The sequence below is a fragment of the Marmota marmota genome, unplaced genomic scaffold (genome assembly GCF_001458135.2).
Source record: "Marmota marmota marmota unplaced genomic scaffold, marMar, whole genome shotgun sequence".
Classification (NCBI taxonomy): domain Eukaryota; kingdom Metazoa; phylum Chordata; class Mammalia; order Rodentia; family Sciuridae; genus Marmota; species Marmota marmota.
In genome coordinates this window covers 40144167-40167972 of record NW_026000037.1, presented here as the reverse complement: position 1 = coordinate 40167972, position 23806 = coordinate 40144167, and the positions used below count along the sequence as shown (strand labels likewise).

Below are 23806 nucleotides of genomic sequence, written 5' to 3'. Positions count from 1 at the left end.
TGAGCTCACCCAAGGAGAATAGATAGGATAAAAGGAGCCAACACTTAACTCTAGCTCACAACAGACCATAGAGGGAGGCCTGGAGAGAGAGGAGGCCACCAAGCAGAGAATGGTGGAGTGGGAGGTACACAAGACCGTTTTTAGGATTGAATTATAACAGTGTCTGTTGCTACAGAGAACTCTGAAGATTTTATTGAAGCAAATACAATAAAGATTTGGTACTCTTATCAAGAGTGACTTCACTGGTACAGTTGGGTAGTAGCCCAGGATCTTGAGAAATTAATCAAAAAGTGAAAGAATAGGTGATTCGGCTGAAAAAGGAAGGAGGGAAGCACTAGCTAGAGGTTGGAAAAATATTAATGGAGGGAGAGATTTGGACCTGTTTTCAGATGAAGGGAGAGTGCTGAAAAAGCAGGAAGGGCTGAGGATAGGAGGACCAAAAGGTAGCTGTCAGTTAAGGGTTCCAGAAGAAACAAGTGGGAATGGCACTAAGAACAGAGCGGGACGCTTGAAACTTGGACAAGTAGGTGGGCAATGTCTCTTCTTTTGCTAAAGAGTAGGGAAGGCAGGCTCAGGAGGAAAGTACTAATAAGTCATTGGTTTATTAGGAAGAAAATAAAACTTTTACAGTGGGAGGGGTCTACTTTTCCTATGAGCAAGCAATAAAGGGATCTGCAGAGAACGTATCAGGTCAATGAAGCAGAGATGACGGCCATGATGTGTTTTATGTCCAGCTGGTGTACAGAGCCAAAGGCAAGAAGCTGAAGTCAGTCTTCACTTCAGTTCCCGATACTCCTGATCTTTTAAGAGCCAAGCGGGGGCAGAAGCTTCAGAGCCAGGTAACACCAATTGTAAATGACTATTCAAACCCTGCCATGTGGGTGGCATCGCCTGGGGTGGGACTGCGCGCCTGGCCTCTCCTAACCAGTGGCAGGCCCTTAGCCTTGCCTGTTCTTGCTGCAGTCTTGTGCCCATCTGCACTTCACTTTAGGAAGCATCTACCTTTCAGGCCGTCACAATTACAGCTAGGTTTCACGGGAGCAAGGATGCCACACCTTCTTTTCTAAGTGCTGTGCAACTTTAGTCACTTCATGAGTGGTCTGTGACTGCAAGTTGTGAAAATGGTTATTGGATCATTCCATTGGACTTGCTATCCACAGATAAATGAAACCACATTTCATGCATTCAGGCAAAATTAAGGGGCAAGTATGCTGAGAGCGCTCTCAGAATCCTCTCACTGCTCTGCTAGCATTCCTGATCACCTGGCTTTTCCATACTCAGCAGTAGGAATAGTAGACAAACGGAACATATATGTGTTTTCAAATTTGAGACACAGAGAAAAATTAACAAATGCCTATAACAAAAACACAAATAAGCAATCAAACCAGGACAACAGATTCTAGAAGCACTCCCTTCCCCTCCCACTGAAGGGTTAGAAATGAATGAAGAGGGATAAATACTAAATGCTTCATCTTTGTGACATCTCACCTTATTCTCTTATTTTAAAGTATCTCTATGTTGAACTTGCCACCAAAGAGAGACCCCATCATCATGCTGGAAACCAGACCACAGCCTTGAAGCACGCTAAAGATGTAAAGGACTTGGTCAGTGAGGTAAGTTGGGATTTTGCACTGAGTTAAAGAAAACAAAACCTTCACCTGCCCAGTGTGTGTGTGTCGCTGGGGATTGAAACTAGGTTTTGTGTCTACCAGGCTCTACCACTGAGCTACATCCCCAGCATCCACCTGTTAACCTCTGTTCAGAGAGTTCATTATTCTAAGTTGTACTCAACATGATCAAAATACAGAAAACAAAGCTATTCTCTCAAAGAGTGTGATACATTGTCTCCCTCTGCTAGATCTGTAAGTTGGTTATGAATTGGAGTAGGGTAAAAACACCTGACCTCAAGTTTGTCTCTCTCTTCTATTTTTTTTCCTTAGAATAAGTACAAGATCCAATATGAAAAGATGAAGGACAAGTACACTCCGGTGCCAGATACACCGATCCTCATCAGAGCCAAGAGGGCTTACTGGAATGCCAGTGACGTATGTATCCTGCCCTTCTTTTTCCTGTGTGATAGGGAGAGTTGAGGTTGCAGTACCAAGGAACATAAGCTCTTCAGTCACATCCACAGTTCAGAGTCAAGGCCCACAACACAGATCAGGAACAAAACAAAAACACTGACCCAATATCAACCAAGCAACGTAGCTGAGAATCGTGTTAAGAGATGCTAGAAGCCTATTGCCCCTTTTCTCAGGAGCAAAAGTGTGGTCCTTTCGTATAACTCTTTTGCAGCATTTCCTAGGGATACTTTACAACTAATTTACTTACCCATAAAATCATGGTCTTAGAGTGAGCTGAATATGGATTCAGTCATGACACTGTCATATGCTTGCTCTATGACTCCATAATTTGTTTAATATTTCTTTTCCTATCTGTCAGATGAAGATGAGCATCGTGAAAAAGAAGTAAAGCTACACAAGAACATGTATATAATATTCCTAGCATGCTATAAGAAATATGTGTTCCCTTTCTTATCCTAATTGCCTAAATGTAGATCATGTGAATGACATACAACTCAGGAGTTGGAATTAGGAGAGACAGACTTTCATTTCTTGTAGCATGTGATTAAAGGCAAGTCTGCCTTTTTTTTTTTTTTTTTTAGAAAATGGAAAAAGAAGTTTTATTGCTTAGCTAGCAAAGGAGTCATCTTTTATATGTGTTTTTTCAGAGCTACCTAAAAACAAAGGAACTGTTTGAGGTTGAAAACATATTAGTCAAAGAAGCACTCATCTTATGTAGATGAGGTGAATCTTCTATGATATTCTTTTTTTTTCTTCCAGTACTGAGTATTGAACCTAGGAAGCACTTTACTGCTGAGCTATATCCCCTGCCCTTTTAATTTTTTGAAAAAGGGTCTTGCTAAGTTGCTCAGGCTGGCCTCAAACTTGTGGTCCTCCTGCTTTAGTCTCCTGAGTTGCTGGGATTACAGGCAAGCACCACCACAGTCAGCTGTCTTCTTTAATGGTCTTAAGTTTGAGTCAGAGCTGTTTTCTCTTGAAATATCACAAGCATAAAGAGTGGGGAATGCCTATAATCCCAGCAGCTTGGGAGGCTGAGGCAGAAGGATCATGCGTTCAAAACCAACCTTAGCAAAAAGCAAGGTGCTAAACAACTCAGTGAGACTCTGTCTCTAAAATAAAATACAAAACAGGGCTGGGGATGTGGGTCACCAGTCAAGTGTCCTTGAGTTCAATCGCCAATACCAAAAAAAAAAGTAAAAATAAAATTTTAATATTGCTTAGTGCAGAAGTCATTTTAACAGTAGGAATTAGAAGCTAAATCTTTCTCCTCTTTCCATGTATGTTAGTATGTCTTGAACTCAGTTCGCTTTTTTCCCTCCAAAATGAGTGTTTGATTTATTCATTTTACATTTACAAAAAGATTTTAAATAGTCTTAGAGTTACCGAAAAGTGGCAAAGATAATACAGAGAATTCCCATATACCCCTATTGTTAACAATCTACATTACAATCATGCATTTGTCATGGCCAATAAACCAAGGTTGAAAATGTTATTCTTGCATCAAGCTGTACTATGTTTGGGTTCCATTGGTTTTTCTTAGTGTCTTCTTCTTTTCCAGGATCTAAAATGATCTTCTTAATTTTTTTCTAAATGTGTTCACAAGAAAACCTAAGAGAGAAGAGTTCAAGCTTAAGAGAGCCCAATTATTCAGTGTAGTGGTTCTCATACTCTATGTGCTTGTTTTCTTTCCAGCTACGCTACAAAGAAACATTTCAAAAAACCAAAGGGAAATATCACACTGTGAAGGATGCTCTGGACATCGTTTATCATCGCAGAGTCACGGATGACATCAGTAAAGTATGTCCTTGTATTTCTACTTACGTTGGACTCTCTAACCCACCATTACTTTCTTTTCTTTTCTTAGAAAATTCCCTTTTGTAAAACTCCAGGGAAAAGGAGACTTTGTACGTTAATTTTGGGAAAGACTTTATAGCTGTCTTTGTTTTTTTGTGGCAGGTGAAATACAAAGAGAATTACATGAGCCAGTTGGGCATCTGGAGGTCCATTCCTGACCGCCCAGAACATTTCCACCATCGGGCAGTCACAGATGCAGTCAGTGATGTGAGTGTTGACATCTACTTTCAAGTTCATATTCTCATATGAGTTATGATGTCAGCCACTGTGGAAAAACTGATAAGACTCACACCTAGCTTTAAGATCTTGTGTATGGATGTTTAAATTATAAAATTCAATTGCTAAATGAATAAACTTCAGTGTGTGAGAGGAAAAAATATGCTCAAATTTGTACCTATTTTTTTTCTTCTAAATGTCTGACATTATATTACATGACTGGAAGTGCAGTACTTCATCTAGAAAATACTCTGTTTGATCCACTGATGATACAACTTCATGGAGCCATTAAAACACACAGCAATGCTCATTTAGATTAAAAATTTCACCTCTCTATATGAAAATATAACTACCAAACTAATGATATACTCACTAGGAAAATATCTTGTTAAATTTGAATTATTTTAATAAGTAATAAAAATGAAAATGTTTACATACTGTAAACCATGTACCATAAAATAAGCAGAAATCATTATTACTGGAAACCTCTTTAAATAATAGCTTCACTATTTTATTATTCCATATACTTCAGGAATCAGAGTTTGTATTTGTTCCACTTGTATAGACCCTAACCTATGGCTGTTTGGAGTAGGTTCTTAAAAAATCTTTGATGCTGATGTTCTCATCTCAGGTAAAATATAAAGAAGATTTGACCTGGCTTAAAGGCATTGGCTGCTATGCTTATGATACCCCTGACTTCACTCTGGCTGAACAGAACAAGAAACTCTACAGCAAGGTATATCCTCAAGAATGGTCACATGCATTCAACGCAGACCTGGACTCACAGGCAGATTAGCACTGAGGAAATAGCCTTTCCTGTGTCTGTCCCTGTCCTTGCTTCTAGACACTGTAACTGCAACACATACTGAACTGTCACTCTCCCACGGAAATTTACTTATTTTTACCTCAATGACTATATTTTATTTGAATTTATCTGAATTTGATGAGAAGTCACCACAGTGTAGCATTTCACAACCCTCCCAGAATCTCCTCCCTATCATCTCAGGATGATTCACTGTACTAGAGATATGGTAGCAGGTGTACAGTGGGGGTGTTTCGGTCCACATTGTGTGACTCCAGGCAAGTCAAGTCTTTTATGTCCTCATTTTCTTATTTACAAAATAAAGCAGCTGAAGAGTCTTCTTTTGAGTTGTAAAATAGGAGTTAGCCATTTTTTTCTTTCTGATAAGTACCAGACAGTAGATATTTCAATGACCATCAAGTGTACATGAAAATGCATTTAATGTAAAATAATAATATATAGGAACAAAGAAAAAATTTATTTAGACTTTTACCCAGAGTGTAACATTTGATATCCATTCAAAGAAAGTGTTTTCTAATCTGTCTTTTGGGTTAGTTTTCAGAACATCCAGGCAGGTGTACCCATCACTGTTATTGGGAGTGGGTAAAGGCCTAAGGAATACTTGTTAGCTCTGTACATGAATCATCACAAGGATAAGATAAATAGCATGCCTCATTCTGAAGATTCACTAGCAAATAATCATGCTCTTTTCCTCTAGTATAAATACAAAGAGGTATTTGAAAGGACAAAGTCAAATTTCAAGTATGTTGCTGACTCTCCAATCAACAAGCATTTCAAGTATGCAACTCAGTTGATGAATGAGGTATGTTTGAACTAATGCAATTAGACCTATTTAGTTCCCTGAAGAAGTTTATAGAGTTGTTTGATGAAAACCTAATATATAGAAAGACAGGACAGTCATCCTAAGTGTTCATTCAAACTAAAGATTTGGAAAGACTGTATAATGTCACCATCTCATGGGATCTATGTAAACCATGAATAAGGAAAAGCAAAGGGACCATTCAGAGGGGAGTGAGGACCCTACAGCCACCTATCCCTCTGCATGCACTATCATGGGGAGGCACAGCTCTGTGAGTGCTGACACAGGTCAAGGACTTTGTGGACTATTAGCTTAACTCCATTAAATATGATATTATGTAAAGTTGGGAGATCCATAAGTTTAATGTTAATTTAGTGTCCCCTACAAAGACACCAAATTGGCAGTGGTCAGGAGACCCACTCCAAGGGGATAGTTGTGATTCATGTATTCAAATATGTTGCTGTTGTTACTATCATGTATCTTAGTACACAGAAGAATCTATTTGCACAAAAAATTTTCTTTGTATTTTACCCAGTCTTTCCTGTTAACCATCCTGCGAGAATTTAAGTTAAATTTTAAGTTGAATTTAATTCAAGAAAGCTGAAAAAAGCAAGATATGAATTTATTTATGTCTGGATGGTTTTATAATTAAAATTGTAGTTAACTGTATTTTTAGGTTTTCCACAAACTTATATATAAGTTAAAAATAATGCTAGAAATGTAGTAAAATATATTTAATAATGAAAACATAGCAAATAATATATTTATTCATGACTTTATGTTGTTCATGTTTATTTTTTAATTTGATTTAGTTCATTTTCAGTAGACATTTCCAGGCTGGACAACCCTGAAGAACTACTATCAGTAGCTTCCTAGCAGTGCAGTCTTGATATATTTTGTTTCTATTTTTCTATTTTGCAAAGGATTTCTAGGTCTTTTTTATAATCAAATAAATTAACTTGTGTTCGAAGACTATGACAATTTTTCCATAAATGTTTTAGCATTAGTTATGCTTTTGAGTTCACAGCCTTAGATGGTAAATCCATAGCTTATCAGTATTTTATTTTATATTTTAAAGACCCTTGGGCTGGGCTAGTTAGGCCTCAGTAGCCACATTGAAATCATATGCAACTTCATTTTTTGTGGTTCTGGGTATAGAGGCCAGGGCTTAGTGCCTGATAAGCAAGTGCTGTACCACTGAATTACACCCCCAACCCTAGTCCCTTAATATTATTATTTATTTATTATTTATTATATTAAATACAATATAAGATGCCATAAAGCCTAACATTGCTAATGACATCATATGAAAAGGTAGATAAGAAACTTCAATTCCAGCTTCATTAATCTGATCTATCCAGGCCCCAGCTATCCCCAGACAATCGCTCTTTACTGTCTCTCTTCTCTCCATACCCATCCCCATTTTTACTGTTCTGGGTGCTTTGGGAAGCCACTTCTAAAAATGATATGTTTCTGGCTCTCTGGAGTGTTTACCTTGGGACATTTCTCTGTGGCCTTGAAGTTGTACTCTTGCTATAATTTGATATGATGTTTGAGCAGAAAAAATACAGAGCTGATTATGAGCAGCGGAAAGATAAATACCACCTGGTAGTCGATGAGCCTAGACATCTGCTGGCTAAGACCGCAGGCGACCAGATCAGCCAGGTACTGTGAAGGGGCTGGCCGATGGTCCAGGCAGATTGTGCTCCGGGTTTCTCATGAGGTGTCGTCCCGTCTGCTGCAAGGATGTCATAGGTTCTGCCTATGATATTGAGCTGTTCTGTTTCTAAGTATCTGTGTAGCCACCCAAAGAGCCCATGAGCTATTTGAGTGTGCCAGTCTGTGCTCTGTGTCCTCACTTGTGCTGTGGTGAAGATGGAAATGAGGACTAGGTCCTCCCACAAGTTATTTTCTTTTACACAATTTCTTTGCAAATGTCAGTTGCAAACCAAGTTATAAAACTAAAATAAGACAAAAATTATGGAGGACAAAAAACCAAACTCCCGATGGTCTTTTTCTGTTCCTATGATGTCTTCACTGGAAGACACTTTTGGTAGTAACATAAGTGAGACTAGCTATGTCGTTCCTGTTGACAAGGACTCTGGACAGTCAGCCATCAATACGTCAGTCACTGCGCTCACCACTGTCATGTATCTGGCCCCTTCACCCACACAGCCATGTGAGGGCACAAAGCATATATGCCTACATCTCTTCACTCAGAGGTGACTGGGATATAGAGCCGTGTCCTTTTCTGTCTTCATAAGTCTCTTTTGTGCTTCACTGCTCTTTGCATGGACAGAGAAAATATAAATCTAGTGCCAAGATGCTTCTGAAACAAGGATGTAATGAAATTCTGCGTCCAGATATGTTGACTGCTCTCTACAATTCACACATGTGGAGCCAGGTAATGTCTGAAGGGTGTGAGGGAGGAGGTTAGATTCTTAGGTGCGTTCCCTTTTATGCTTTCTTTGGTCTCTGCTCCCTACCCATGCTGGCTTCACATGATAAAGCTGCATAAATATTCATTCCTTATAAATGAACTCAACGTGGCTGAAGGTAGTGATGGAAGAGCCATCATCTATATGGACCTGATGCTTTAGAAAGTCCTAGAAAAATTATCTGAGCCTCCTTCAAATGCTATTTCCAAATTAGTATAATATCAATTTATATTTTTTCAGTATTTGCTTCAAAGAAATAGATTCCTTAGAGACTGTGGATTTAGAATTAGTCAACAGCATTTAAAGGTCTGAATATTTAATGTTTTCATCTAATTTTCCCATTGTTCAATTATCACTGCAACTGTCCCATTTGGGAGAGATGAGGATTTCCATGCAGCTCTTTGAATATTATTTATATTCACGGTGCCTTTTGAGTGTGATGCTGAATTGCTATATTATTGCCAGCATTTTTGTTTTCACACACTTGTTAGCAGTGTTGCTGATAAAATTGCCTTTCTAAAATTGCCAGTGGAAACACATGCGACCACCTTTCCATCACAGGCTGAAAGGTAAATATGGAGCAGCAATAAAGAGTGGTAATGTTTAACTACAGATATAATGTTAATAAAATGCCACTTTCTCAGATCCTCCCCATCCCCAAATTTTAATCTTTTGAATTAGCAAGATGTTTTATTATTTTAGTTTGCCATCAACTCAACACACACAATGAGGAGGAAGACTCTCTCCATAAACATCCTGTTTGCCTAAACTTTCTCGTTGGCCTTAATATATGATCATCAAATAGTTGTGCATGAGATTTTGTTAAGCTGTCTGTATCTGTCTTGCTTAAAACAGCTTGTGTGCATGTGATTTGAAAATTATAAAAACAAATTATTTTTTAAATGATAAATACTTTTCAAACTGTATACACTCATTTCCTATTTTATATCTATTTTATCTTTGATATGGAAAAATCCTTTAAGAGACTGTAAACACTTAACACAGTACATTGTGAGTGCAATGGTACTTTTCAGAGTCTGAAGAACAAGTTGCTCTGAGATTCATTCTACAGGTTCCATTGACTCAGTGTCCTAACCTCTCAGGGACTCCATGTGTAGAAAATAGATTATTATCTGTTCACTCTACTATACAATTGCTATCAAGTGCAAATTTATCTTCAACAATTCTAATTAGGATTTAAAGTGAAAGTTGTGTGACACTATATCCCACTCTGGTGTTTCATTATATTTTTAAAGTTCTCTATTCTACTTCTTAGAGTGAACTAATTCTTCTCTTCAACAATTTAGATCAAGTACAGGAAAAATTATGAAAAGACAAAGGACAAATTCACCTCGGTCGTGGACACTCCAGAACACCTGCGTACCACAAAAGTCAACAAACAAATCAGCGATGTAAGTACAGGGAACACTGAAGAGATTCACAAACTCGGGCATTCACAAATGTGGAGGGCCATTTTGGATTGTCATGTGTCTGAAAGGCTACTGCTATTTGGTGGGAGGAAGGCAGGGATGCTGTGTGTCTGCTATGCATAGGACTCTTCTTTCACAGTGAAGAATTGCTCTAACCAAATTGACCAACTCACCAGTTGAGAAACACAGAGGCCTTAGCAGAGAGCACTAACCCACCCATTGAATTTATTAAATTTTCTTTCCTGTGTTTACTAAAAAAAAAAATTGCATTTATATTTGTACATTGTAAAAGAAGCATAACATTGTGTCCATCTCCTTTTAAAACTCTTTTAGATACTTTATAAGTTGGAATACAACAAGGCCAAGCCTCGGGGCTATACCACAATCCATGACACACCCATGCTGCTGCATGTCCGCAAGGTCAAGGATGAAGTCAGCGATGTAAGTACTGCAGTGGCCTCTCAGTCCCTCTCATCTTGGCCTCCTCCTGATGTGATATAACAAACCCTGGCTCAGTTTCCTGTGTTGTTTCTGTGAAACAACCACCTTAAAACTTAGTGGCTTAAAAATAGCAGTCTTCTATTTTGTTTATGACTCTGTGAGTTGACTGGGCATAGCTGAGTAGTTCTTTCTACATATTGTGGGCAGAACTCTGAGGCTCAATTAATCCAGGACATCCAAGGCAGATATTCCAGAACAATCCAGTTCCAGCATATAATTGCAGTAAAAATAAAGAAAAAAGGCAAGCAGATCCACGGTTGCATAGAGTGTAGTTTATTAGGACTTATTGACAGAAGCTGGGCCTGGGTAGCAGCAAGACCAAGTAGATCCCTGTGATTTGGGTCAGGAGGAAGGGTATATATATATATATATATATTAGTCAGGATAAAGAGACTTTATTCAATTTGAATGTCCCTGGTTTATCCTAAGATAATGTCAAAGAGTCAGGAACATTCCTGGTGTTAGAGTCCGATTGAAGAAATAGATATACCATGGTTTTGTCTATTTACATACTGGGAAACCATGCAGAGAAAACTGACTAAGGTTACTCTGGGACAGTCATGGAAGTTCAACTCAAGATGGTGGCAGTCAACTGAATCCATACAGTAACTCGCTCACACAGCTGACAATTGATGACTGCTATGGGCTGGGAGCTTGGCTCTTGAATAAGTAAGGACCTATGCATATGGCCTCTCCATGTGCCTGCACATCTCATACACAGTATAGTGGTCGGGACCAAGAGGCAGGAAGTAAAAGCTTCCGGGTCAGTTAGGGCTACTCCTAGAACTGACACTGCATCATTTTTTTTTCCATCTTTTATACTCTCAGAATCAAGAAGTACATTAGTTAGCTTTCTCTCCCATAAAAAATGTCTGAGATATGTTAACTTATGAAGAAAAAAAAGGTTGATTTTTGGCCCTCAGTTATGGAGGTTTCAGTCCCTGATTGATTGGTCCTGTTGCAAGGCAGCACACTGCTAACCTCATGGCCAGGACACAAAAGAGAGAAAGAGGAAGGGGCTGGGGTTTTAACTGTCCTTTTCAAGGACATGCCCTCAATGCAGAAGACCACCCCCCACGGCCAGGCCTCCCTTCTTAAAGATTTCACTACTTCCCTGTAACACCATGGACTGAGGACAGGACTGTAACACATGGGCCTTTCAGGGACATTCCAGATCCAAACTATAGCAAGAGGTACAGCGAAACATGCCATCTCTGAACAACTGGCAGAGCCACATTGCAGAAAAGCATGTGGAACAGGAGATATTGTTGAAGCCATTCTAAAATATGCAATGTGCCATAAATGCTGTTAGTACTCTAAGCTTCATCTTGACTAAGAGGAACAAACTAGTTGTTGTTATCCTAATATTCTGAATTGGAAGAGAAGTTGTATTCCTGAGTTTCAGATATTTGGCTTGATTCTGTGGTTGAAAACCGTCATTTTGGTTGAAAAAAAATTTCAACATTTTAAAGAATTCCATGGTTACATAAGTGCCTGGGCACTAGGAAGAAGAGTCAAGGCAGTTGTGGAATTGCTCATCCCTATCCCAAAGTCTTAACTATAGCCAGAGACTCATCTATTCAATAGATGAATAAATATGACCCTGAGTCACCATGCAAAACAACAAATGCATTCAGTGCACTGGTTAAGAAAGCTGAGATATATGAAGCATCTGAGATATATGAAAACATAGGTTTTGGTACTATAAACATGAACATTAGGTATTCATAAACATCCATCAAGTAGATCCCTTAATGTGGGACAGCCCATTCCCTAACACTGAAGAAAAATGAAGAATTTCTATATTAATTTCCTCAAACTTCATGATTATAAGATCTTGGGGTCCTGATCTAAACTATTAATTTATAGGCCTTTTCCTCAAAAATATTGATTAGCAAATTAGGTCTGTGGTAAAGCCCCCCCCAAATTGTAATTCTTATGATTCATTTAGTAAATCCTATAATGGCTCCTTTAGATCAGTTTATTTTGGCTTTAATCACATTAAAACCTGGGATCCTTCCCCAATAATTTAATGAGAAAGCCTAGATTGGGCCCCAGGACCATGAAATTTAGGAGGCCATGAAATATGGATGAAGCTAGAAGCTGTGTATTGGGCCTGCAGACACTCCAAGCCTTCCCTGCGCCCCACCCATTCTTCCCAACCTCCAGGTACCCAAACTTGGTAGACACACTCTAGCAATGACAATGGTGATGACTGCATCCATCAGTTCATTCATTCTTCAAATGTTTACTGAGTTTCTTTGTGCTGTACACTAGGAATGACATAATGAATGACCCCAAACCTTTACCCTTAGATGGTCCAGCTAGTAGAGTAGACAGATAAATAATTACAACGTGACTCAACAGCAGCAAGAATTGTGGGAGCAAGACTAAAATTCTAACAAGGTGGGCTGATGTGGGGAAATCTTCTCTAATAGCTATTCTCAAGATGTTCTGAACTCAGGATTTTCTGAGTTGGGGAAGGGAAGACATGCATGGAGAGCTGTCCATCGGCCCTCTCAGCACAAGCTCATGGAAGTAAATCCTGGGGTAACGCTGATGACCACTTTCAATGTGCACTGGTGTTGGTGTTAAGATTTCAGATAGAAAGCTGTGCCTCTGCATAGTTGAATCCTTTCTTCACAGAATATTCTTTTTAAAATATTCTATCTTAGAAAGTTTTGTGTACTATAATCACAGTTCGAATTTCTTAGTTTTTAAAATGCTTGGTAAGATGCCATAAAAAATTAACCTTGTCACTCCATTTTTTCCCACAGCTAAAATATAAAGAAGTTTACCAAAGAAATAAATCTAACTGCACCATTAAACCAGATGCGGTTCATATCAAAGCAGCCAAAGATGCCTATAAAGTCAACACCAACGTAAGTTCCAGGAACTTCCAGGCCTGTCTTAGTCTGTTTTCTGCTGCTATGATGACAGAAACTGAGACTGGGTAATTACCCAGATAATTACCCCCACTCCAATAATAACAGCATTCAGGAGGGCTGAACCCTCATGACCTAATCACCGCTTAAAATCCCACATTGTGCCTAGCAGAATGGCTCATGCCTGAGACAGCAGGGTTGCAAGTTCAAAGCCAGCCTCAGCAAAAGATAGGGGCTAAGCAATCAGTGAGACCCTGTCTCTAAATATAATACAAAATAGGACTGGGGATGTGGCTCCATGGTGGAGTGCCCCTGAGTTCAATCCCCGGTACCAGAAAAAAAAAAAAAAATCCCACATGGTAATATTATCACAATGGCAGGTCAATGTCAACATGAGCTTTGGATGTTTATGAGTTCAGCTTACTGAGTGATTTCTTTCTGTGGTATTAAAAACAGCTGGACTACAAGAAGCAATATGAAGCCAACAAAGCCTACTGGAAGTGGACCCCTGACCGACCAGACTTCATTCAGGCCGCCAAGTCATCCCTGCAACAAAGTGATGTAAGGAGGGAATGGCAGCCTCAAGGAGCCACCTGGCCTTTGAGCTAGCTCTTCTGGGCCCAGACACCAAGGACACAGACTCCTGACTGAGGCTGGGGAGGGTCTGGGGGAAGGTGGGATGGGAGAGCACAGTCCTGATCCTGGCCCTGGCTGCTGGATTGGGAAGGAATCCAGCATGCAGAAGGGGGCCAGGCAGCCCTCCCCTCACTCTGTGAACACATCCACATCGTCTCCTAAAAAAGGCTCCCCATAGGTTTCATCAGATGCTCAGCTTCCATCTGTGCCTGTGACCCACTTCGTCTTCCTTTCTTCTGTCACAGTTTGAATATAAGCTGGACCGAGAGTTCCTCAAGGGCTGCAAGCTTTCTGTCACTGATGACAAAGACATGGTGCTGGCCCTCAGGAATTCTATAATAGAAAGTGATGTAAGTATTCAGTCCCTTCCATGATGCCTAACCTCACCCTGGATCATCTTCTGTGGCACCGTCTCCAGGGACACCCAGGAAGAGGCAGAGGAGATCTGTTCTGTAGGAATTCAGGTGTGGTCCTAAAACATAGCCATGCACTCAGTGGACACCAGTGATGTGATTGGGTCAGGTGCAGCCATGACAAGGCTATTAAACCCAGGTGACAGTTTTGGTTTATACTGTACCATGAGGCAGTTCACACTACACAAATTAGGAATCTGAAGACCTGGCTTGATTCTATGTAGAAACAGTCATTTCTTTTCTATAGGATCCTCATTGGTAAGGGGGGAATAACAATGCCTCCCTGGGCTGATGGAAGGGCGGAGAGATGTATTTGAGAAGAGAATGCTCTCAACTAATGTTTGTCGGTTGAAGATCCATCCTGAGACCCTCAACTTGCAAGCAATAAGGAAAACACCCTTTTGAATATTTCTCAGGATTTCCAAGTGTCAAATCTTTTATAAACTAGGGTTTAGTGTTTCTAGTTTGTTACTGATGCCATTCTCCCAGCTATAAGATTTGGGGGTTTAATAAAAATATACAAGTTATTCAGAGAAGCTTAAGAAAAATATTTTTTCACTCCCATAGTTGAAATACAAAGAGAAACATGTCAAGGAAAGAGGAACCTGCCATGCTGTGCCTGACACTCCTCAGATCCTCCTGGCAAAGACTGTCAGCCATCTGGTGTCCGAGGTAATCCTCCAACAGCAATATGCTCTGCTTCCATCATGGGCTAAGGTGCCGGGCAGATACCTTAACACCATCTTTCTGGATTCCCCCAGAACAAGTACAAGGACCATGTCAAGAAGCACTTGGCCCAGGGCTCATATACTACACTGCCAGAGACCCTGGACACGGTTCATGTCAAGAAAGTGACCAAGCATGTCAGTGACGTAAGTGGCTAGCCACAGGACTCTTAGAAGCAGCAATGCCACTTCACCTGAGGAACCGGTGAAAGACTTTCTGATACCCTTTTGCATACAAGTGCTCTCCTTTATGTAGCTTAACTCTTACCATCAACACCTGTGTGAATCCTCAACTCTAGTTTTAAAATGATCCAGTATTTATTGGTTTTCCAATTATGATAATTATGGCAGATGTGGGTTTTGCCACATTATCTAGAATATAAGATGTAACTAATATTAATGTTAATAGTGGAAGAAAACATTGTCAATTAAGAGTGGCCTCTCGTATTTTTAAACTTGACACATTTCTTAAGAGGTAAATCTCTGGCCACTGTATCCTTATAATGTATAATCATGGAATTATGAGCTTTGTATCGTTTTATATTTATAAAAGGTAGAAACAATGGGAAAAAAAGGTTTAATCTACTTTATTCAGTTCTCCAAAGATTGCTAGATGGTTCCATTGTTGGGTTCCAGGTCAGAAATGACAGGGAAGAACCAGAATATGGGCCAGAATGCCAAAATGGGGAGCCATGGATTTTCTTGGAGAGTTTTGAGAGTTCCTCACATAAAACAATTCTGCTCCCAGCTTCCTCCACTAACATGAGTAATGTCTCACTCTGTTTAGACAAATTACAAAAAGAAGTTTGTCAAGGAGAAGGGAAAATCCAATTACTCCATCATGCAGGAACCTCCCGAGGTGAAACATGCCATGGAAGTGGCCAAGAAGCAGAGTGACGTATGTTTCCCCTCCTGACATCCTCAGGGCCCACTTGAGGCAGTGGACCCCAAACTGGTGCATGCTCTTGTTCCAGCATGTGCTCACCAGAACTTTCATACCTAGTAGTCAAAATAAATAAATAAATAAATAAGGTGATGGGAATTTGTTTGGTTTTAAATAAAAAGGTTGTTCATGCTTAATGGGGACTTTTGGGAAGACAACGTATCTCAAGTGAGTAAATATTTACTTCCCTAAATAAAGGTTGCTTACAAAAAAGATGCCAAAGAGAACCTGCATTATACCACAGTGGCTGATAGGCCAGACATCAAGAAGGCCACGCAGGCAGCCAAACAGGCCAGTGAGGTAAGGGTGTAGTTAAAATGTCCCTGGTCCTGTGGCTACTGCCAACAAGTAGTAAAAGGCACTCATCAGCAAGAATGCTTTGCCTATTTTGGCTCTCTTCGATTCAGGTGGAATACAGAGCCAAGCACCGCAAAGAAGGCAGCCATGGGTTAAGCATGCTGGGTCGCCCAGACATTGAGATGGCTAAGAAGGCAGCCAAGCTGAGCAGCCAGGTAAGGTAGATGGTGAAGTGGCGACTCTAGTGTGAAGAGATTTTAGAAACCTTGCAGAACGAAGTGATTTCCAGAATGAAAGTGCAATATTAACAACCAAAATAGATTTTGGATCTTTAATCACACTGCAGAGCTTTGAAAAGTCACATCATGGCAAGAATGCTGAGGACCTTATCTCATTTTCCTCTAACCAGCTTAGGCCTTTCTCACTCTCCACTCCTCCATGTACGGATGTGCACACCTAGGTAGGTGTCTGTGTACTTAATGACCATCATGTGACAAAGTGCACATCACCCCAGGCAGTGAGAGTTATTTTCTAAGGGTCTGATTCATACTTCAGTCACCTGGGAGAGATTTGTTAATGTGCAAGAGCCGTGACATTCTAACTTCTAACACCTAACCAGATGAAGGAAACTTTTTTCTTTCCTTCACCATATAATCATTGAATGCCTGGACTAAGAACTAGGGATGAGCAAATGTCCTCAGACTACTTGTAAGTGGATAAATAATTACAATTTGGTGTGATGAGTGTTCATCAAGGTATGTACGCATAGGGTGTTCAAGAAGATGCTGCTTTCTAGCAGATTTCATGTTATTGAGAAGATGGGACTCAGAAATGTGTCACCCAAAGCTGATTGCCACATTGCCTAATCTCCCTTGTGAAACCAATTACCTAGAGCACCCCCAAGTTATTACAGATTTTCGGACTTAAGCTCAGAGACCCCATGACCTTGCAGAGAAGAAATTTTGGTCACAGTACTTGAGCTTAACAATCTTATTTTCCCTCCAATTTGGAGATACCAATTCCCTCTTTTTCATGGTCCATTCTCTTCAAATATTTGATTGAAGAAATAGGTTTGGGATACATTTGGTGGTTGTATGTGCTGACTTTCAGCAATACCAAACATGGGATCTGACTCTCTAGAAAGCTATAAAGTATTACTGCAAGTGACAAACAAGTTGGAATTATGAAAAGATAAAATGTTCAGATGACTGATAACAAGCAAATATGATTTTCTATAGCTATACTTAAAAATCCTATGAAATATTTTTATTACAAATTAATGGAATTGTATCTGAGATAAAATTTAAAATTACTAATAAAACAGAATTGTTAAGATTAATGAAATATAATAACAATATAAAAATGTTTAAATGTTTTTAAATTTCCAGTCATACCCTTATCAAATTCAAAACAACTTTGATGTTGAAATTTTGAAAACTTCAGTTTTTGAAGGTTAAGAGGCTCATATTTCTAATCCTAAGGGAATCCTATGTTAAAAAGAATGGGACCCAGCTGGTATACAACTATAATCCCAGCAACTTGGGAGGCTGAGGCAGGAGGATCTCAAGTTCAAAGCCAGTCTCAGCAACTTAGTGAGACCTTGTTTCGAAAAAGAAAAAATGGCTGAGGATATGGCTCAATGGTTAAGTGCCCCTGGGTTCAATCCCCTGTACAAAAAAATAATAAGTGGCGGGGCGGGGGGGGGGACACAATCAGATCCTTTTATGAGCTCATCTTTCTGTGTTCACTTCCTATGAAAAAGGTTTGCATCTGGTTTGACAGCTTCATGGTGTGGCCCCTGACCCAAAGGGACCTCCCCATTCTGACTTTACTATCTCACTACATACTCTAGGCGGAATACCTCAAAGACCAAAAGAGAGGGCCCGGGCACGGCGCTGCATCTTTTGACACCCCTATGATGAGGCATCTTAAGAAAATTAATGTACTCATCAGTGATGTAAGATTGACATCAGCAAGCCAATATCTCTGTCTTTCTCTTTTTCTTGTCTTCTTTTCTTGGTCTCTGTCAGAGGACTGACCAAGTTCTACTTTTCTCTGTTGATTTCATGTTGGAACGTGTAGAATGCTGTGGAAATTTGTTGAAGGATATACTTTTGCACACACCCCTCTTTTCCTGCATGAAACTTATCCCCTGGAACAGAAAGAGCAGATGTGGAAATGTTCTCCTCTCAGCAACTTTAGGTTGCTTGTCCTTTATCAAATTAAAAGATGAAATAAAAACAAATTGAGGATCTCATCTCCAACCACACAAAGGAAACCTCAAGGAATGGAAATTAGCTCAGTCACTGAGCACTGGCCTAGCATGCGTGATGGCCTGGGTTTGATCCCCAGCACCACAAAAATTAAAACAAACAGAAAACTTCCTCTTCTTCTGAAGTTAATTACCCTTGCTAATATTTCAGGTATTTAAGGCTGGTACTCAGTAGAGACTCTCAGTTTAGATATACTATGAATCAACAGAATGAACTACTTAAAATGTTTTCATTCACAGCTTCTTCGTGCTTTACAGTCTTCACAGTAAGCAATTTAATAATTTAGGCCTGTTCTTCCATCTTTACAAATACTAATACATAATTCCCTGAAAAAGAGCTGAATAATTAGATGTTAGACTATTAAATACAATTAAGCTTTGGAAAGGAAATTAATTCATAATCACCTTCCTGTACCACATCCATAATAGGCCCAATATCTGAGCCTGAGGGATGACAGAACACTGGTGGTGCTACTTGTTGGTCTGTGGCATGGTATAGTTACCTCCCAGGCTTCCATGGTTAACATTCTAGAAGGCTTTACTGTTCCATAATGCCACATGTATGCAGTATTACCATGCTTATCATCTAGTCCAACCCCATTCTACAAATTACTAAACTCCTGAATCTGATGTGTGTCCTAATCTTTCAAGAGGTAGTAATTCTTAAGAAGACCCAGTCAAAACGGAAGGTTCAAAGTGCTGCAGATTCATGTTAGCAGTTATGCTACGCTGTATTTGCTTGCAGCTCTCTTGTTGGAGAGGAGAGGCATCAACTTTTTTTTTTAATTAAAAAGTTGGAAAATTAAGTTGAAATTAATTAAAGAAACTAAAGTAAAACCAATAGAACTGCTGCTCTTCAAAATAAATGTCTTCAAAACAAGTTGTTTCATAAAAGAAAGAGGACTTTTAGCATATTTCTAGAAGCATCAGCTTTTCTTCTCCCCCCAGACAGTCCTCTGCTGCTCTTACACCTCAGTCTAGCTCTTTTGCATCTGTTTTACTTTCTCTTTGGTGTTTTGCTGCTTTGGAGGAATATCTCTTATGTTCTGGGTTCCTATATCCCTGAGGAGAAGTTGTCTTTTGGTCTAGACACCAGCTCCCCACCTCTGGCTTTCCTTTACAGATTATTCTATTTCTTCATTTTAAGAGTGAATTTCTTTCAGAGAAGAACCACTGTAGTATTCTTCACATTTTGTTTTGCTGTGACGTGGGGTTTCTGCTTCCCCTCTGAGTGTGCCTGCCTTCCCCTGTACTGTTGTGTGTGCTTGATTTTTCTCTGCATTCTTATTATGGATGTGTTCAAAGTGAATGAGTCTCAGCACTGTGGATGCTTTTTATCCCTGTTTTTAGCATTTGAGTAGTTTCTCTTTGTGTCTGTTTTGCTGGATACGTCAAGTTGTAGAGAATGGAAGTACAGTGATGGAGCATGAAAGATACTGGTTTTAAAAGCCCACAGTGAAATATCCTGGTGACTGGATCCTGGTATGCTGACTTCCTATTGAATGAGACATTCATCTCACCAGTAACAGCAACTCTAGGTTTCCCAAGAGTCAAATATTGCCCTTTCAGTTGGCTCATATCTAGAAATAATTCATTTTGAATCTTCCTAGAGTATGTAACTGATGGCATTCTACTTCTGAACTTAATCCTCCTATATTATGGACTAAGGTACCCATCTGTTTTTCAATAAGGAAGAGTTTCTGTCAGTTATTCAGTTAAATTCTCCTGATAAGTAAATCATCTTTACGTATTTTATGTAGGCATAATGACTGTCTCTTCCTTCTGTGCAAATATTTGTTGAGCAACTATCAGTGTAGGCGTTGTACTGATCTTTAAAATTGAGGATATTTAATCCTCTGCGTATCCTTTTGTGTATCCTAAAAGTACATTTAATGTTTTCTCCTTATGCTAAAGTATCTTACTTTTTCCTTACTTCAAACCTGAAATAATAATTGAAGCCATTAACACTCAGAATCTGTTCTTTTTTTTTTACTTAGAAGTTATGCCATCTTTGGCCAAGTCTAAAAAATTTAAAATGATATAGTCAAAGTACTATTTTAAAATAAGTTCTTTAACTTAATAGATTTTTTTTTTTTTACTTCTCGACCTTCCTGCTCATTTACAACCCCTCTTCCAAGTCCTTACAGTAGGCCTAAAGAGTTTTTTTGTTTTGCCTTAGTTAGGAGAGCCGCACCACTCCAAAATAAGTACATTAGATTGCTTCTCTGAAATTAGCCTGAAGTCCTTTCATATTTTTCATACCTCTAGATAATATAAAAATGAGCAAGGCCAATATTAAATCACTGGATCTTGTACTTGCTTCATTGTTGCCCCAACAAGATTAATAATTATTAACAGTGCCTTCTTTTTCTCTTAAAAAGGTCTCAAATTGGATGATAAGTTATATGATCTCTTTATGTATAATATGAATATTCTTTGGCATTTATGTTTCCACTATTCTTTAGTTCCCAAATTTGTTGATGTTCAGGAATAATTTGGATGTTTGCATTTGCCGTTAGGTTAAATACCGAGAAAATTTCGACAAAGAGAAGGGCAAGACTCCAAAATATAATCCAAAAGACAGCCAGCTCTACAAAGTCATGAAAGATGCCAATAATCTCGCAAGTGAGGTATGGGGTTTTTTTGTTTGTTTGTTTGATTTTTAAAATTTTTGTTTAATTTTTAAAATTTGCTCTTTTTAGATATACATGACAGTAGAGTGTATTTTGATGTATTTTACATACATGGAGTATAACTTACTCTAATTAACACCCCATTCTTGTGGTTGTACATGATGTAGAGTTTCACTGGTTGTGTATTCATATGTGAACATAGGAAAGTTATGTCCAATTCATTCTACTGTCCTTCTTATTCCCATCCCCCCCTCTTCATTTCACTTTGCTTAATCCAATGAACTTCTATTCCCCCACCCCCACCTCTTATTGTGTGTTAGCATCCACATATCAGAGGGAACATTCAGCCTTTATTTTGGGGGGATTGGCTTATTTCACTTAGCATTAATTGTGGTAAATATGTAACATAATATTTGCCCTTTTAATTATATTTCAATATATAATTCAGGAGCATAAATTACATTTACAATGTTGTTCAACTACCACCCACTACTTCCAAAACCCTTTCATCACTCCAAACAAAAAGTCTCTATTAAGCAACCCCTCTTCTACTTAGCTCTTGGAAACCTCTACTCTCTATCTCTACATATTTGCTTAATTTATAATTTTTAAATAAATGGAATCATATAATATGTCTTTTTATGTCTGGCCTATTTTAGTATAACATTTTCAAGGTTCGTCCATATTGTAGTATGTATCAGAACTTCATCCCATTTTATGGCTGAATAATATTCCATGTGTGTACACATCACTTTTTTTGCCCTTGATCTGTTGATCACTTGGGTTGTTTGTACCTTTTGACTACTGTGAACATGGTATGGTTTTTCATAACACCTCTAACATTTGTTTCATAATGGGATATTTTACTGGGATTTCCATGAGTGCCATTTTCCATTTTCTATAATTTCCTTTTTCTCTCTCTTAATATGTAGGTTAAGTATAAGGCTGACCTGAAGAAACTTCACAAACCTGTGACTGACATGAAGGAATCTCTGATAATGAATCATGTTCTAAATACAAGTCAACTTGCTAGTTCTGTAAGTTCAACCATTTGTTCCAGAAATAACTTATTTCACCCATCTGCAACTCCAGTCCTTCTCTGAGCTCACATGTATCTCCATCTCTGCTACTGATATATTGCATTTATTGCAAAGCTGATCTTCTATTTGAGTGTATTCTCCCAAATTGCATTAACCTATCAATTCTCCACTGACTATAACACCTCTCAGGATGTAAAAGTGCTTCTGTTTTTAGAATATTTCAATCTTCTTTTCTCCCCAATTAACCATTCCCTTTTCTCCTTTCCAAGGACATAGAACTATCATATGAAATAGTTCTTTCATTTTGAACTTTGAACTTATAACACCTACTTTGAAGAAGCTGAAGTAGTGTTTACATCTGGTAATAAATGACAATAATAAACTGGGGTCTTCTATCTTTTAAAATATTTTTTTAACCCCTCTTCTCCATTTAATGTCTGCAAATTTTAGCTTGGTCTTGACAATGCTGCTGTGCAAATGTCTAAGCGAAAGAGGAAAATTAGGAAACTAAGCAGCTTTTCCACTGAGGTGCCTTTTTGTCCCCTCCCTCTCAGTACCAGTACAAGAAGAACTACGAGAAGAGTAAAGGCCACTACCACACAATCCCTGATAACCTGGAGCAGCTTCACCTAAAGGAGGCCACAGAGTTACAGAGTATAGTAAGTCAATCAAGACTGGCTTCTCACCTGCTGGGCCTTTGTCTCAATGTCAAAAACTTCCTGAATTCCCCTCAGGATGGGAGTGATGCTTTTAATTGCCATTGTTTGAAAATAAATGTACAAAGATAAAGAATCTTTGAATTTAGTAATAGTTTGAAATACATTTTTGTTAAAATTATAATAGCAATTGCATATAGTAGAGAAATATGTACGTGGTATGTGTTATTCAGACTACTTTCAGAGCTGGGAGAACAATGATTGTGTTGCAAGGGTGACAACCCCTCACAGCAACCCGTATGTCTGTTCCCAGGTTAGGATACATTAATGGATGGTAGGGAGTCTTGGGAGGATTTTAATCAGGGAAGTGACATGATCATTCTACCTTGAAGGAATGTCTGGATTTTTAAGAGATTGCTAAATTTATAAAATAACTGAAGATTTCAGAGGAAAGAACTTGTTATCCCATGACCTCTATATAATAAATTCATTACTATTTAGGTCCCCCTTGGATTTTAATCAGAGAACTATGTCCTCAAGTCCTGTGTAAAGTAGCATATGCCCCTAGACCACTATCTAATGTCTTGTTATAACCCAGAGCTGAGATTGAGCAATGCCATTAAGGTGTTGTGTGAACAAGGGCTTTTGCCTCTGTCTTTCAACTTCTCTATGAAATATGAATATTTATGTGGCTCCCCCATTCCTAATAACGTGTTATAAGGATGAGGAAATTTAACTTGTAAAATAGCCTTATGAGGGGCTGGGGTTGTGGCTCAGCAATAGAGCATCCCCCTAGCACAGGCAAGGTCCTGGGTTGATTCTCAGCACCACATAGTAATCAATAAAGTGAAGGTATTGTGTCCAACTACAACTAAAAAATAAATATTAAAAAAACAGCCTTACAATTCTTTTGATAATGTTAAGCTTATTAATAATTCATTCAACATGCAAACTAGTTTTTATATACATAGTATAAGTTAATTTATGTATTTTTTTCAATATTTATTTTTTTGGTGTAGATGGACACAACACAATGCCTTTATTTTTATGTGGTGCTGAGGATCGAACCCGGGTCCCACCCATGCTAGGCAAGCGCTCTACCGCTGAACCACAATCCCAGCCCTGCAAACTAATATTCTTTTTTTTTTTTTTTTTTTTTTT

At 38.8% G+C, this 23806-nt stretch overlaps 1 protein-coding gene across 1 annotated transcript in view; it reads left to right on the top strand.

Moving 5' to 3' along the window:
* Neb (nebulin) overlaps nucleotides 1–23806 on the top strand; it is a 200620-nt gene that overhangs the window by 149232 nt on the left and 27582 nt on the right. The window contains exons 116-136 of the mRNA XM_048812256.1: nucleotides 735–839; nucleotides 1509–1613; nucleotides 1941–2045; nucleotides 3777–3881; nucleotides 4041–4145; nucleotides 4786–4890; nucleotides 5675–5779; nucleotides 7337–7441; nucleotides 9522–9626; nucleotides 9978–10085; nucleotides 12923–13027; nucleotides 13487–13591; nucleotides 13912–14016; nucleotides 14647–14751; nucleotides 14841–14951; nucleotides 15592–15702; nucleotides 15946–16047; nucleotides 16155–16259; nucleotides 20836–20946; nucleotides 21882–21986; nucleotides 22544–22648. Coding sequence (XP_048668213.1) covers nucleotides 735–839; nucleotides 1509–1613; nucleotides 1941–2045; nucleotides 3777–3881; nucleotides 4041–4145; nucleotides 4786–4890; nucleotides 5675–5779; nucleotides 7337–7441; nucleotides 9522–9626; nucleotides 9978–10085; nucleotides 12923–13027; nucleotides 13487–13591; nucleotides 13912–14016; nucleotides 14647–14751; nucleotides 14841–14951; nucleotides 15592–15702; nucleotides 15946–16047; nucleotides 16155–16259; nucleotides 20836–20946; nucleotides 21882–21986; nucleotides 22544–22648 — 2223 coding nt within the window. The remainder of the gene's footprint in view (nucleotides 1–734; nucleotides 840–1508; nucleotides 1614–1940; nucleotides 2046–3776; nucleotides 3882–4040; nucleotides 4146–4785; nucleotides 4891–5674; nucleotides 5780–7336; nucleotides 7442–9521; nucleotides 9627–9977; nucleotides 10086–12922; nucleotides 13028–13486; nucleotides 13592–13911; nucleotides 14017–14646; nucleotides 14752–14840; nucleotides 14952–15591; nucleotides 15703–15945; nucleotides 16048–16154; nucleotides 16260–20835; nucleotides 20947–21881; nucleotides 21987–22543; nucleotides 22649–23806) is intronic.